At 35.6% G+C, this 14,122-nt stretch overlaps 4 protein-coding genes across 5 annotated transcripts; 1 reads left to right on the forward strand and 3 right to left on the reverse strand.

The window, feature by feature from the left end:
* Window positions 1-918: 918 nt before the first annotated feature.
* Window positions 919-1,556, reverse strand: LOC130511462 (exosome complex component RRP41-like). Its single transcript, XM_057008462.1, has 3 exons — window positions 1,392-1,556; window positions 1,195-1,273; window positions 919-1,085 (listed from the first exon to the last, which is right to left on the reverse strand). Exons 1-3 carry the CDS (start codon window positions 1,423-1,425, stop codon window positions 950-952), a joined length of 249 nt encoding a protein of 82 aa, XP_056864442.1. The 5' UTR covers window positions 1,426-1,556; the 3' UTR covers window positions 919-949.
* A 1,114-nt stretch (window positions 1,557-2,670) lies between these two features.
* On the forward strand, window positions 2,671-4,876 carry LOC108852698 (beta-glucuronosyltransferase GlcAT14A). Of its 2 annotated transcripts, XM_018626195.2 has the most exons (5): window positions 2,671-2,821; window positions 3,200-3,808; window positions 3,880-3,955; window positions 4,031-4,146; window positions 4,237-4,876. In XM_018626195.2, the coding sequence occupies exons 2-5, from the start codon at window positions 3,223-3,225 to the stop codon at window positions 4,737-4,739; spliced, it is 1,281 nt and encodes a 426-aa protein (XP_018481697.2). In that variant the 5' UTR covers window positions 2,671-2,821; window positions 3,200-3,222; the 3' UTR covers window positions 4,740-4,876. The 2 variants fall into 2 exon arrangements, with proteins under 2 accessions (XP_018481697.2, XP_056862864.1); XM_057006884.1 differs by lacking the exon at window positions 2,671-2,821 and having other exon boundaries at window positions 3,111-3,808.
* Window positions 4,877-4,990: 114 nt separating this feature from the next.
* LOC108855745 (E3 ubiquitin-protein ligase RMA3) lies at window positions 4,991-6,296 on the reverse strand. Its single transcript, XM_018629635.2, has 2 exons — window positions 6,135-6,296; window positions 4,991-5,926 (listed from the first exon to the last, which is right to left on the reverse strand). The coding sequence occupies exon 2, from the start codon at window positions 5,902-5,904 to the stop codon at window positions 5,146-5,148; it is 759 nt and encodes a 252-aa protein (XP_018485137.2). The 5' UTR covers window positions 5,905-5,926; window positions 6,135-6,296; the 3' UTR covers window positions 4,991-5,145.
* An 866-nt stretch (window positions 6,297-7,162) lies between these two features.
* LOC108855746 (uncharacterized) lies at window positions 7,163-8,692 on the reverse strand. Its single transcript, XM_018629636.2, has 3 exons — window positions 8,442-8,692; window positions 8,164-8,369; window positions 7,163-7,587 (listed from the first exon to the last, which is right to left on the reverse strand). Exons 1-3 carry the CDS (start codon window positions 8,529-8,531, stop codon window positions 7,362-7,364), a joined length of 522 nt encoding a protein of 173 aa, XP_018485138.1. The 5' UTR covers window positions 8,532-8,692; the 3' UTR covers window positions 7,163-7,361.
* Window positions 8,693-14,122: the final 5,430 nt, after the last annotated feature.

Below are 14,122 nucleotides of genomic sequence, written 5' to 3' on the forward strand. Positions count from 1 at the left end.
TTCAATCTTTTCTGTTTTCATTCGTTCTTTTCCTCGGCAACGCTCTTCAAACGCCTTGAGACGTCCTACTACATCTTCAAATCTTGTTTTATTTAGGTCAAGAACTTGTTCGAGGGTTGCAGAGATCTGTAGAAACTTGTCTGGCAGACAAGAAAGAAACTTCTTTACAAGTTTTGGTTCTTCCATCGTATGACCTAAAGAAGCCGCTGTTCCTACATATTCCGACATCCTTCCTGAGAATGAGTCTATCGATTCATTATCTTTCATCATTAGACGATCAAAGTCAATCATCAATGTGTGCAACCGAGCTTCAATAACACGATCAGCACCAAGATTTAATGCTTTTAATGCTTCCCATATCTCTTTAGGAGATTCATGATCTCCAACTTGTAGGATAAGGTTCTCCGGAATTCCTTGGAATATCATGACAGTAGCTAGGTCGTTTCTCTTCTGATCCTTTGAACCTGGTTCAATGGTTTCCCATACATCATGAAACCTTAACAACACCTTCATGCGCATAGTCCATACTGCATAGTTTGTTGTCGTGAGCATCGGTGTTTTCACCGAAGGCGGTACAGCGGGCATGTTTCCCTGCGGTTTGACGTCTTTATCGTCTTTGTCTCCCATCGATCTTCGTCAAAGACAATAACCTGGTTTGCTCTGATACCAAATATAGTGAATATGAACACAAGTTAATAAAACGTTCTCTTTGTTTTATTAATCTTCCTTTGCTTTCTTACACTTTTCTTTTCTTGAGATCTTCTTACACTTTTGATCTCTATATATAGGTAATAGAAACTACTTGACTTATCCTATTACAATTGAATCTAGGAATCTTTATCTTTATCCTAAACCTATCTTTACTTTAGAATAACTTGTTTCTTAAGTTATCTCTTGAAGCTTATCCAACATCGCCTGCAACCCAATACAAAATTACAATTTGATAACATCAGTAACGCGATAGAACTTCACGTACCTTACTCTCAAGAGCAGGAGGGGCAGCAAAAGTAGTGTAGCTTACATTGCAATTCAATCTGCCAACATCACTATAACTCGTTGCTTTCTTACTCTCCCTTGGCCCAAATCTAACAGAACAAGCCAAACACACGCCAAAACAGAATTAGTCGACAGAAAAAAAGAAGAAGCAAATTGTGAAAACAGACGATGTGGACAAATGTTATCTAATACACTCACACTGAGACAATGACTTTTGTGTTACCAAACTCAGCATAAGCAGACCCAGAAGCTGAACTCACAGCACCTGTCTGAAGCACTGAAAGAGAGTGAATTTCAAGTTGGGTTAGTCACAAAAAAGAGATGTTTCACCGGTTTCATATGGGTTCTTGTTGCAGGGACGAATGTTAATGTTTAAGAAGAGAAAGGGTTTTTACAGGCAGGTCGGCACTTGGTGGAATCCACGGCCATCAGGACGTGTCCAATAGAGGTCAGAACCCTTGAAAAGAGAATGTGGTTTGTAAAATTTGTATAAGTATTCTCCAATAATCTCTTTTTTTTTTGTGCACCAATAATCTCCAAAAATATCTAACTTTAGTCAAACTAGTGCCAAATCAGAAAAAAATTATATACCTTCCAGTCACAGCAAATTTATAATTTATAAAAGAAAATACTATTGGAAAGAAAATTGTCACACACAAGAATACGACGAACGGTGGGAGGAACTACCAACTGCCAACAATCAACTAAAAGCAAAGTAAAGTGAACTCAACGTATAATGTGCATTACGTTTTCCAAGAAGAAAAAACAGTGATCTAGGTCCTTTACATTATCAGTCTATATCGCTAGCTCTATCTAAATATTGTTCTTGCACAATTATCAAACACAATCCATATCTAGAATAGAAAACAAATATTTGACCAAAAAAAATAGAAAACAAATAATCAATCACATATTTGAGAGATAAAGAAAATAATCTATTACATGGCCAATACCAACATATTTATTCGTTTATCCTCTAATTATCAAATTGTGTTTTATATAGTAGTGTATATGAGAGAAATGTGAACAGATTTATTTACTCAAATAAGTTAAAAGCATAATTCTTAATTTCTTGGATAATAGACTAATTACTTCCTTTGCAAATCAACACACTTGTCCTTTTGAATTAGACTAGAAGCAGTCATTCGGTCATTTCAAAAGCACTAACCAATACAACTTGCGTAACTCATCAATATATTTCTTAAAACTTTTTTTGACTTAAACTCTTAAAGATTTAATAATTTACTTACCATGCAATGCGGACCACAAAATAGGTGTTTGACGTAACAATTTTTCTAAGAAAATCAATATAAGCATTTTAAGTTTTAACGGATTCGTTACTCATTTTGACATCAGAAAGCATGTATATGATGCATAATATCAGTAAGCTATGTAACTGAAATGGTAAACCAAACTAATAAATGTTGTTTGTAAATCAAAGACTCCCAATAAATTTTAACTTTTGCACCAAAGAAAAAGACTCCCCATAAATCAAAGTCAAAAAGAGATCGCACCGTTTCTAGGAAGTGAGTTAAAACCAAAACATATTTGTAGGAAACTGAAATCCAGAAGAATTCTATAACTCTCAGTTTCATTTCATCTTCTTTGTTCTCCAAGTCAGTCTCAGATTTCTTTCTTTTTTTTATATATAAGCCAGTCTGATCAGATTTACTTCTTTAAATCTATTTTTATACAAAAGAGTTATTTACGGTTTAGTTAATAAATCCTCAGGAGATTAATAAATCTTCGACTCCTCTCGGATAGTGAAGTCCCCGGAGCTTTGTTACATTCTCACGTCAAGTCCCCGGAAGATTTAAGAAACCAGGTCTTATTTGTTTCTGCTTTTTAATTCCCCATTGTCATCACATCTTTAAAATGTGTTCTGATTGGTCGATAGAACGAGAGAGTATTTCTTATTTTCAGACATGTCTTTTTCGAACTATTTTTATGATCGGCTGATACTTGTGACGATCACGTCGTTACGATTCGTGAGTCCCTTGTTTTTCGTTTTCCTCATCGACTATTTCGGGATAAATTCAAATTCGAAATCTTGATACTTTTCTTTTCAGAATTAACGATGAATATTTAAAGTTATAGCAAATCTTCATTTGTGATAATATATTTGCTTCTCTCATGATCCTCCCACAAGAGCTTGTTACGTTGACCTAATTTTTTTTTAATCACGTAACCTTTTTATTTTCAGATTCTTTATGAAAAGACTATTCAATGGCGTTTTCATCAAACTCAGAAAGGAGATGGGTTTTTCCTCTAGCAATGGCTTCTCTCATGTTCATATTCCTCACAGCTGCATCCTTCAACATGGGTCTCCTCTCTTCCGTGCGTTCCATTAACTCACTCATCTTCTCCTCAGATAATCTACCATCCACAAACGAAACAACCGTCAATTTCGTTGAGTCAAAGATCAACAACCACTCCTCTTCTCCTCCTCCTCCTCATGTACAGTCTAGTCCTCGCTTTGGTTATCTAGTTTCAGGTTCAAAAGGCGACTTAGACTCTCTATGGAGAGTGTTACGAGCACTGTACCATCCTAGGAACCAATACGTTGTTCATCTCGATCTCGAGTCTCCTGCCGAAGAAAGAATCGAGCTGGCTAAACGTGTGAGTGAAGATCCTGTGTTCACCGACGTTGGAAATGTTCACATGATCACAAAGGCTAACCTCGTAACGTATAGAGGACCCACAATGGTCGCTAATACGCTTCATGCATGCGCCATTCTTTTGAAGAAGAGTAAAGATTGGGATTGGTTCATCAACCTCAGCGCCTCAGATTATCCTCTAGTGACTCAAGATGGTACGTATACACATTACCGTCTTCTTTTGTATCATTGGATCATCATTGTTAGTTTTTTTTTTCATTTGCAGATCTTATTCATACATTCACAGGGCTGGACCGGAACCTCAACTTTATCGAATACACTAGCAAACTAGGCTGGAAAGCGTAATGATTCTTATTATTTTTTATAACTGACAACAAACTTTGAGACGTGTGCGTAATGATTGTTTCTTATTGCAGAGAGAAAAGAGCAAAGCCTCTGATCATAGACCCGGGGCTTTACTCGACTAAGAAATCAGATGTCTTCTGGGTTACACCTCGTAGAACCATGCCTACTGCATTCAAACTATTCACTGGTAATGAAATTTCATTAACTCGGTAACAAGAAGGGTAATGATTATGAAACCTGTGGCTTAAGTTGTGTGCATGTTTCAATGAATCTTAAGGTTCTGCTTGGATGGTTTTATCACGGTCCTTCGTAGAATATTGCATCTGGGGATGGGACAATCTTCCACGGACACTCCTAATGTATTACACAAACTTCCTCTCCACGCCGGAAGGATACTTCCAGACCGTTATATGCAACACACCAGAGTATTCGAGCACGGTGGTTAACCACGACCTGCATTACATCTCATGGGACCGTCCTCCAAAGCAGCACCCTCGGACACTCAACATCACCGACACGGAGAGGATGATTGCAAGCGGAGCTGTGTTTGCCCGCAAGTTCAAACACAACGATCCTGCTTTGGACAAGATCGATAAAGAGCTGCTCAGTAGAGAAGGTAATGATGGGAAGAACTTTACACCTGGTGGTTGGTGTTTAGACAAACATAAATGCTCCAAGGTTGGCGATCCGTCAAGGATCAGTCCTGGCCCTGGAGCTAACCGGTTACAGGAGCTTGTTAGCAGACTTGTTTCGACATCGGATCAAAGGAAATGTAGATAGGCGGCTCTCTCGATACACTTACACAGCTGAATGCTTTAGAGGCGGTTTTTGTTTTTAGATGTTTCATGTCTAATTTAAACGTATACTTGTTACTACAATGTGACCAAATAATATACCAACTCACGTCTTCTCTTCACATAGGAAAAAAAAAAACTATTCAAAATAACATTTAGTTATTTCAATAATTGATTTGAGACAAGAAAGGCAACTAAGCAACTTGTAGAATAAACAGAGATGTTGAAATGTTCATATGAGACTCAATCAAACATGTATATGGTTCATGACGATTTGTTACAAGCACGTAGATATGCAATACACAGGGACAATAGTGTATATGTAGTTGTTATACCACAGCGACTTTGAGTTTTTACAGTCTATTTACAACAAAAGTGTATACAAGAGAGAACTAGAAGAGAAGGAGGCAAAGGAAGATGCAAAAGAAGAAGAAAATGGATACCCGATTAAGAGACTTCTCAGTCTGCATCATCCTCTGGTTTTGTTGATAAGGCTGAGCTATCGCGTTTGTGAAGGTTCCGAATATCCTGGTGTAGACCATGTCCCCAAACATCCCGATCACCGGGTACAGCAAGCTCATCATCACCGCGTTAGCAAGGTCTGTTGACTCAGTTGTGGTGGTGAAGCCACGGGAGGAGTATCGGTGGTGGTTGTGAAACGTTGGAGACATTGTTCGGTGTTGTCGCAGAGGTAAATCTGGAGTGGTGGGATTGTTTGACGGAGAAGGTCTACTAGGTATCGAGTCTTGTTGTTCCTTGGAGTCAAAGGATGGAGAAGAGATGCCTCTTCCGTAGAGAGGAACCAATGAGGTGATTGCGATGTTGGATTTGCAGACAGGGCAGTTGTTGTTGTTGTTGTTGTTGTTGTTGTTGTTGTTGTTGTTGTGGTGGTGGTGGTGGTGGTGGTGATCGATGGAGAGAGAAGAAGAAGAAGAGAGCTGAACATGGAGCCACTTGTAGATGCAAGGCCAGCAGAAAAGGTGTCCGCAGAGAGTGACCACCGGATCAAGAGCTGTGTCTAGACAGATGTTGCAATCAAAACATCCGCTGCTTTCGTTGGATTGAGATCCTGTTGGAACCGTGACGAGATTAGGTTTTTGTTTGACCGTGGAGCCATCATCAGAGCTGAAGAAGTTTCCTTCCATGTCCATGGAGAGGCAAAAATCGCTAAATCTACAACCAAAATAACCTTAATTTCTTTGATTTGTGACTTCTAATCAAAATCTCTTCTCTTTTGCTTAAACTATGCAACGGGAAAACATTATAGATCAGAATAATCAATATATATAAACAGGGATTCAGATTTCAATTCTCTGAATAAGAATCCAATCCACAGCAAAAGACAGATGATGATGATGATGATGATGAAGAGAGAACCTACCGAATAGATCGCCGAGGGGGGATTGGATGATGTTAATTCGCTCTATAAGTCAAACTTACGATGACGACGATGACGATGATGATGATGATGGAGGTTTTAACGACAACGACGGTGATGGCTTTGGCTTTGTCTTTGTCTTTGTTTTTTTTTAAGTTCCGAAAAATTAAAATATTATCGAAGGGATCCCTATAAATATCTGACCAACCACTTACTCGGTTCTGTTCCAACTAAATCTTTTTAGTTTTTTTTTTTGTGTGGACTTGATGACATGTATTTCTCTTCTTTGGGAGCTTGAACGATCTGTGACAGCTAAACAAGACAACAAACACAAAGGCTAGGAGGATATGATCATGTGAAGATAGTACTGATGATTCTTGGTATGCAGTTAGTAAATTTTTTTTTTTTTTTTGGTAAAACCAAACATATGAGTTAAATTTAGCTATCTGATGCACAAAGATGTTGGTATATGTTTGATGCTCTTTTAGACAAATGAACTTCTCAACGCTCATTCTCTGCTTCATCAGATTATGATTGATCCTCTTAAAGCTTAGCTTAAAGATTGGCAAACTTTTATTTCTTTTCTTTATGGTGGGCTACTCGCCAAACACATCTACACTCAACAGACGCTAACGAAAAAATTCCTCAATAGAATCAGACATCTAAAATTTTCAGAACATCCTCTATGTTTTTCATCGCTTGGCAGAAAGAGGGCTCATCAGGAAGGAGATAGCAAAAGTCTCATTAAGCCAATCCAACGAGCTTCTCACTGATCTCCCACACTTTACGAGCCTTCTCAACATCACTTGCTTCTTCTGATAACTCATTCTCGAAAGACGCCAAAGTCTTGTTCCAGCTCCAGTTAACCCCTGATTTCGTCAAGCTCGGATCACTCACCACCTGAATTTTTTTTTTTTTTTTTAAATCTCCATTGATTGATGGGGATTGGTGTTTATGGGATCCCATGCTAACTACAAAAGTATGCTACGAGTTGTTATGGTTCACATTTATCTTTTGAACCAGATGAATAAACGATTTGGTAATTTAAAAAAAACATTTCAATGCAATAATCCATACAAATCAATCTACAAACTCATAGTTTTACCCTCAGCTTCATATCATTTTGCTGTCACACAATAGAAAGATAACACCCCAAAAGTATGACAATAGTATATATTAATCACATAGCATATAAGAAATAAAAACAATATTTTGTGGAATAGAAGTCCTCTAGTAAGGCATGGGGGAGGCCTGAGCAGCAGAGGAGTAAAAGAAATAATAAAATTGAGAGACAATAGCGTTGAAGAAGACGAAAGAAGCACCCGCAGCGAATACTCCCTTACGAAGAGTCTGACAGTCTGGAGGATTGTCCATGAACATAGTCCTATACTTTGTGTGGTATGCATTCTCTACTGATCCAGCTAATAGGCATGTCTCCGCTATCAAGAAGAACATCCTTTTTCGCCAAGAAAACAACAATCCCAAAACCAAAACAGAATTGATCAGTTCAGAGATAGATTGAAGCAGAATTGGATTAGTAATACTTATGTTATGTTAGATTTGAACTATAGAAACATTAGTAGTTTGGAAAGAGAATGGGAATTTGCAAGCTGATCGTTATATATATATATATATATATATTATGATGTTATTATGTTAATATCATTATAGACCGACGAGAGACTCTCTCGGAGAGAGTTCAGTGCTATTTCGTTGTGTTTTTAAACACGTTTGTGTTCCTTAGCTATCAGCCTATCATCAATCTCTAATCCAGTATACCTTCTTCTAATATATTGGACGGAAGCCCACAACATAACATAAAGTACTAAGACCAAGCTTCGATTGTATATGTTTGACTCTGGATTTAAATCATATTTTAATTTCAGTTATTTTAGTCAAAATCGCATACTAGAATCAGTTATATCCAGGCTAGCTTAAGTTAAGGAATATATATATGATATGAACTAGTGGAGCTAAATCCTTTTTTTGAAACTAATGGAGCTAAATAACAACAAAAAGGTAAAAATATTACCAGCTGACAATGAAGAGAACAAGGGCAAGACCGCGTGAACCACCAGGCTTGAGAGGCTTCCCACAACAGAAGCAACGGCTAACGAGCATGATAAGGAGTTGACTAGCAACTGAGAAGAAAAAGGCTCCAATTCCATACCCTGTGGCTCTGTCAGAATCATACACACAATAGTTGTATTGCACCTCAGTGTCCTGCACAACCGTTGCCTGCCCCACCAAAAAATTAGAAAAGAGATCAGATAATCATCTTCTTGCTGGATGCGTTTAATAAAGACTTACAGTGCTTCTTCTTTGTTCAGCAGCAACGGCTAGACCAAAGGCGACAAGGTTGAATACAAAGACTATGGCTGAGACAATCTTCGACGCCATGGGTTCACCTTACTCTCGCTCTCTTTCACAAAACGTTCCTTTAGATTAGATATAAAGACAACTTTGTTTGCTCAGATTTGATCATATCGCCTAACGGAAAAAGACACGTTACCATTTCATTATCTGAAGTGGGTATCTCACCTTTTTCTTTAATTATTCTTATGGTTCAATAAAAAGTACTTTTGTATCTTGGAAAAGTTTATCTAAGAAATTGAAGGAAAAATGGATGGTAGTCAAGGATGCGTAGAGCTAAAGGTGGACATGTGCTTCCTTGTGTGAGACGTCTTTGTTGTTTATGGCAAAAAAAAAAGAGATTGGTTTTCTTCTTCTTCTTTTTTTTTTAATTTCTTTGAAATTAACGTGATGGAATCAAAGTTAGTTTTTCTTTTTGATCGTTTCAAAATGGAAAACAGCTTGGAAAATGCCTAAAAACGTGAAAAGATATTAACACGGGAATCAGATTCCTACATGATTGGAACATGTTACCAATATAAGAAAATTTAAAATAAAATGAAGAGTGAAAAAGAAGAGATGCTTATAGAAATTCTAGTTGGATGTGTATGTCGAAGACTTCTTTATCAGTCTAACAGAACAAAAGCTTAAAACCGAAGAATCATTCATTAGTAACATAATCATCTACGTGATACTATATGGTTCATTATATGAATGAACTCCATAATTTTTTTTCTTACTTAAGTCTTCCTAATACTCTTTTCGTTTTGATTTTCCTACTGATCACAAATCACCATTCAAATAGTTTACTTACAAATATATATCCAATATAACCTTATTGTAACGCTCCGATCCGCTCACGGCTAATGGGCCACCCACGCCCGTTTTCTCGGTCTGTGGGCCCCATCCCATCCGACGGTCGGTCGTTAATTTTCCAAGGCTCGAAATCATCATTTACTTACCCTATAATCACCACCCGACATTTTTCCGTGCTTTGGTATCACTTACACGGTATCGCGAATTACTTTTCGATAGGTCACCCATCCTTTCACTACTCCAGCCCAAGCACGCTTAACTCTAGAGTTCTAAATTGATGTGTGACAGAAAAAGTAAGTTAACTTTGGTGATATAGGTAATCAAATCAATTTTCTTAAGTCTTTTTACATATCACAGTTCGGGATGTTATACTTATATTATTCAAACTCACCAAACAAAATTTTTATACTCTAATGCTATAAACAACACATCAACAATGATATATAAACAGGCAAATTGAATTAATAAAAACGAAAACAGGATTTAATATCACACATGAAAAACTGTAAAGAATAAAGAGAAAAATATTTAACCGGCTTTTCAACCAAACTTAACACAACGTCGTTGCAATGTCCGATCTAAATTACTTTTTGAAAGAACTTGCATATTAACTTATTACCTGGATCTAAAGTAGTCTAGTGAAGCGTCCACTTTTTGCAAACCCCCTAGCTAGCTATCTAGACATGCGGGATTCTCTCCACGAGAAACAAGTTCTATGGATGAAGAGTATCTCATTAGACACTTACTTAGGTGGATAAGCTTTAGGTGGAACACGAGATACAACTAACACCAATTCACTCACTTAAACCCTTTCATTCTTTGTGTTTGGGAAGCCAATTATCCCCCACAACGATGACCCGGTGGCCATGGGGGAACGCTCATCTCTAGTATTGGCTACATGTACATGACCACCGGTATTATTATTAGTTTTTGTTTATGTTGGTAACATTCTTTCAAACTCTAGAGACTCTTGTAAATAACTTGTTCATGTTCAATCAATAGGTTTAACATTTCAAAAGATGTATACTTACATATATAATTGGGAACCCACAGATAAGAAAAACAAAACCTATTTGTATCTCTAAATTTTGTCAATACAATGATCATGTACATTTGCATACCACCTTCTTCAGGAGATGGGAGGAGACGAGTTGTACGAAACTGTATCCCGTCCACACATCCTCGACACGACTTCAGAGGCGACTTTTATAATTTCACAGGTGAACTCAAGCAGTGGCTTTCGAACAAATCGGGCCCATAGTCCTAGAACACCTACCATCACCATCCCCGTCTCTGCAACCATTTCTTCAACTTATTCTCCTACGAAGTCCCCTAATGTATTTGGTAGCGGACTCGATATGTGAGAAAATTTATGGTTAAAGACTTATGTGAGGAGTATGTAAAACTGCAGAGTAGAGAGTGGCCATAAAAAGTTTGGTGTGTTTTATGGATCTCATGTGGGGGTTGCAACCCCCAGAAGTTGTGCTCAGCTAACGGTCAGTAAAGAAATTCAAACCTCTCTAAGTGGACCAGAGGGTTAGGCTTGAGTTCTGCTTTAGAATGCTCAATATATTATTTTTCTTTTGGATTATCTGAAGGTTCTGGCCTAAAAGCCTATCTCCATGCTCGGGACCCGCGCTAATATCATTTTTAGGGGTGGGCACTTCGGTTATTTTATCGGTTCGGTTCGGGTTTGGTTGGGTTTGGTTAATTCGGTTCAATGATTTATCCAACCAAAGTAAACCATAGTTAGTTCGGTTTGGATCGGTTTCGGTTCGATTTGAACTCGGATCGGTTTGAATTCAGTTCGGTTTTAAAACACAAACGCATGGTCATAAAATCATCGTGTTGACGACTGTAAGAAACTAAATTATGTTGACTAAATCCAATATAAAATCGAAAAAAACTTTTAGAAACACAAAACATTTATAAGAGCACAATCAAATCAAAATTAACTATAATAAATAGAAAATAAAAAAACATTGTTAATAATGCCTCTACAAAATAAACTATGTAAACTAAATATAATGTAAAACTGAAACAAAAACCTTAACAAACTACAAAATGTTTATAAGAACACAATCAAACAAAAATTAACTAAAGTAAATAGAAAACTAAAAAGAAAATATTAATAAAGTTAGCAATGACTTTAGTCTTAGGATTTTAGTACAATATTGCTAATATGCACATTGGTTATGGGTTTGGTTTAGTTTGGTTTGGTTCAACGTGGTTCGGTTCGGATCGGATTCGGTTCGGTTGGTTCGGGTTGGGAAAATCTTAGACCTAACTGTTTGATAGTAGACTTTGGTTCGGTTCGAATCGATTTCAGTTCGGTTGGTTCGGTTCAATCAGTTTGGTTCGGTTTTTTTGCCCACCCCTAATCATTTTGTGTTAAGACCCTTGTTCTAAAACTCGTCCGCATAGGCAATTTAGCGGCCGAGAATTCGTGATACGTTAGGTCACCGTAACAAATTGAACTGATTCGGTTGTGTTATACAGTAAACCGATTTCTAACCGCCGAGAAGCGTGGTTTTGAAAACACGGCCGGTTATCAACTTGAAACGCGTAACTCAAAATCCAATTTTTACCCTTATTGCTATCCTTCGACCTTAATTCCAGAATAATTGCAAAAAGAATCAGTGAATCGTTTGAGTTTATAGTGTTTTATTATGACAGTTAGACGAAAATATGTTATATCAATGGACAAAACAGGACAAAACAGTCTGCTGTCTTTTTAGGTTTCAGAATTGGTAGGGAAGAAGATAAATTCGAATTTACAATTGTATCCTTTATTGAGAAGGGATAAAAATAAACAAAAAAATTGTAATTGTGGACTTACAAACACTAGGTCACAAAATATATCTCAATATATTAAGCACCAGAATTACCACACTAGCTAACCGTTATCCCTTGTATGCCCATTATAAAAAAAATATAACTACAATTACAAAAGAAAATCTATAAAAAATCTCCGATTACTCCCCGATTTATTTCCGATTTTCTGTTAACTAGCTAGGCCTGTCCTGACCGCACGCATCACGCCTAGCGCATTTCCGAACAAGGGTTAAGACCGATTAACATCCAAACAAAAAAGTTATTGTCTGAACATTTTTAGAAGTTTAGAAAATTGATCTTTGAGATTGTAATATATATTCTACATGAAGCTAAACATAAAATAAATTTTAGTTATCTACGTACGTTCAACTATGAAATGATGAATTTTAAATATAACACATGCAATACTCTCGCTTTTTTTAATAGATGATATTATAGAGGATTTTTTTGTTGTTTCAAATTACATGAGGTTTTCAATTTTTATGTATAAAGTTTATAATTTTGTTTGATATAACTCTTTATATTCTGTAACTTGTTTCTGTTAGTTGAATTGTGGGTATTTAAATATTTAGTGATATTTTATTTAGAAAATTTACAAAGATTCAATTAATAAAAACGGAGGGAGTAATTAGGTTTGATTAATCAGATTTTCTAAATAATTGGCCCCGAAAATCAAGTAAATGTATATCTCTTTTCTTAGTTTTGTTTTGTTTCTTTCTTGATCCTATTATTTTCTCTTTCTTTTGTTTAGTAATTAGGTTTGATTGATCAGATTTTCTAAATAATTGGCCCCGAAAATCAAGTAAATGCAAATCTCTTTTCATAGTTTTGTTTTGTTCCTTTCTTGTTCCTATTATTTTCTCCTTCTTTTATTGAGTATATGAAAATAGAATGAAAGTTGCTACTGGGAGTTTGAAAGAAATTGTAATTAATTTGTTGTGTGTTGTGTAATATGCCAAGTCAAAGTGGGATTTGACTGCTCGTGAACTTTTAACAACCCTTTAAGTTGTTGTAAGTGGATGATCGCGTGGTCATCTCTTACTTTCAATTGCTAATCTCCACCTTTGATTTCTTAAGTGGAGGGTTAAATTTCTTTTACGTTCAGACATTTTTTTATATTGCCATTATGTTTTATGTTAGTTTATTGGTTCTGTTGTCAAAAAAAAAAACAAATTCCCCATCCAATTAGAACGACTTAAAACCTAATGAAATAATACAATTGATTAAATAAATCAAACCCTAAGATATTTTAAAATTAATAAAATATTGATATTTTATACTAAATAAAATATCGACGTGATATTTTAGGTTTTATAAGGGCTGCAAAAAGAAGCAATCAAAAATAAAAATATAATTAATAATAAAATAATAAGAGCCAGTATCAGTTAGTAAAATAATAAAATAGTAGAATGATCAAATAGCATAAAAATATTTATTAAAAATAATCACTAACGTTGAGAAATTCATTTTCAAAGATTATTAACGTTTTATTTGTTCTAATTATAATTTACTCTACGTTCTTAAGTCTATACTAAAATAATAATAAATTTAAACAAGAATTTTTAATTCTATTGATAAAAATTTAAACAAGAATTCATCAACCCATCATTCATCTTTGATAAAACAAATGACGATGAACAACTTAATTCAAAACAAATACAGAATCAATATTTGATATACTTTTCAAATAATTATATATATAGTATTTAAAGTTAGTATTATCACTATATAGTTTTTTGTGATGAAATGTCACTATATAGTTTGTTGTTCATTTGTATGGTTTTTATTATAAGAATATTAATGAATATACGAATAAATAATGAACTGTTAGATTCCGTGTTAGTTTTTATGTTTTTGTCTATCCTTATTATATTATTAAAAGTATTTTTGTACTCACCATATTTATTATATAATTATAGTTTGTTACTTTATTTTGCATAAATTAGTAAGTTTAATTAGTGGTCTGTAAGAAAACCTTCCTGAGCTCT

The sequence above is a fragment of the Raphanus sativus genome, chromosome 4, assembly GCF_000801105.2.
Source record: "Raphanus sativus cultivar WK10039 chromosome 4, ASM80110v3, whole genome shotgun sequence".
Lineage (NCBI taxonomy): Eukaryota > Viridiplantae > Streptophyta > Magnoliopsida > Brassicales > Brassicaceae > Raphanus > Raphanus sativus.

Excerpts from the sequence above, each read along its gene's own strand:
- LOC130511462 (XM_057008462.1), bottom strand. The coding sequence starts at position 1,425 with ATGGCCGTGGATTCCACCAAGTGCCGACCTGCCT. Across the intron at positions 1,274-1,391 it reads CACCAAGTGCCGACCTGCCT|TGCTTCAGACAGGTGCTGTG; the intron begins GTAAAAACCCTT and ends ACTCTCTTTCAG. Across the intron at positions 1,086-1,194 it reads ACAAAAGTCATTGTCTCAGT|ATTTGGGCCAAGGGAGAGTA; the intron begins GTGAGTGTATTA and ends TTGTTCTGTTAG.
- LOC108852698 (XM_018626195.2), top strand. The coding sequence starts at position 3,223 with ATGGCGTTTTCATCAAACTCAGAAAGGAGATGGGTTTTTCCTCTAGCA. Across the intron at positions 3,956-4,030 it reads AGCAAACTAGGCTGGAAAGC|AGAGAAAAGAGCAAAGCCTC; the intron begins GTAATGATTCTT and ends TTCTTATTGCAG. Across the intron at positions 4,147-4,236 it reads TGCATTCAAACTATTCACTG|GTTCTGCTTGGATGGTTTTA; the intron begins GTAATGAAATTT and ends ATGAATCTTAAG.
- LOC108855745 (XM_018629635.2), bottom strand. The coding sequence starts at position 5,904 with ATGGACATGGAAGGAAACTTCTTCAGCTCTGATGATGGCTCCACGGTC.
- LOC108855746 (XM_018629636.2), bottom strand. The coding sequence starts at position 8,531 with ATGGCGTCGAAGATTGTCTCAGCCATAGTCTTTGTATTCAACCTTGTC. Across the intron at positions 8,370-8,441 it reads CTGAACAAAGAAGAAGCACT|GCAACGGTTGTGCAGGACAC; the intron begins GTAAGTCTTTAT and ends TTGGTGGGGCAG. Across the intron at positions 7,588-8,163 it reads GTTCTCTTCATTGTCAGCTG|GATGTTCTTCTTGATAGCGG; the intron begins GTAATATTTTTA and ends TTGGCGAAAAAG.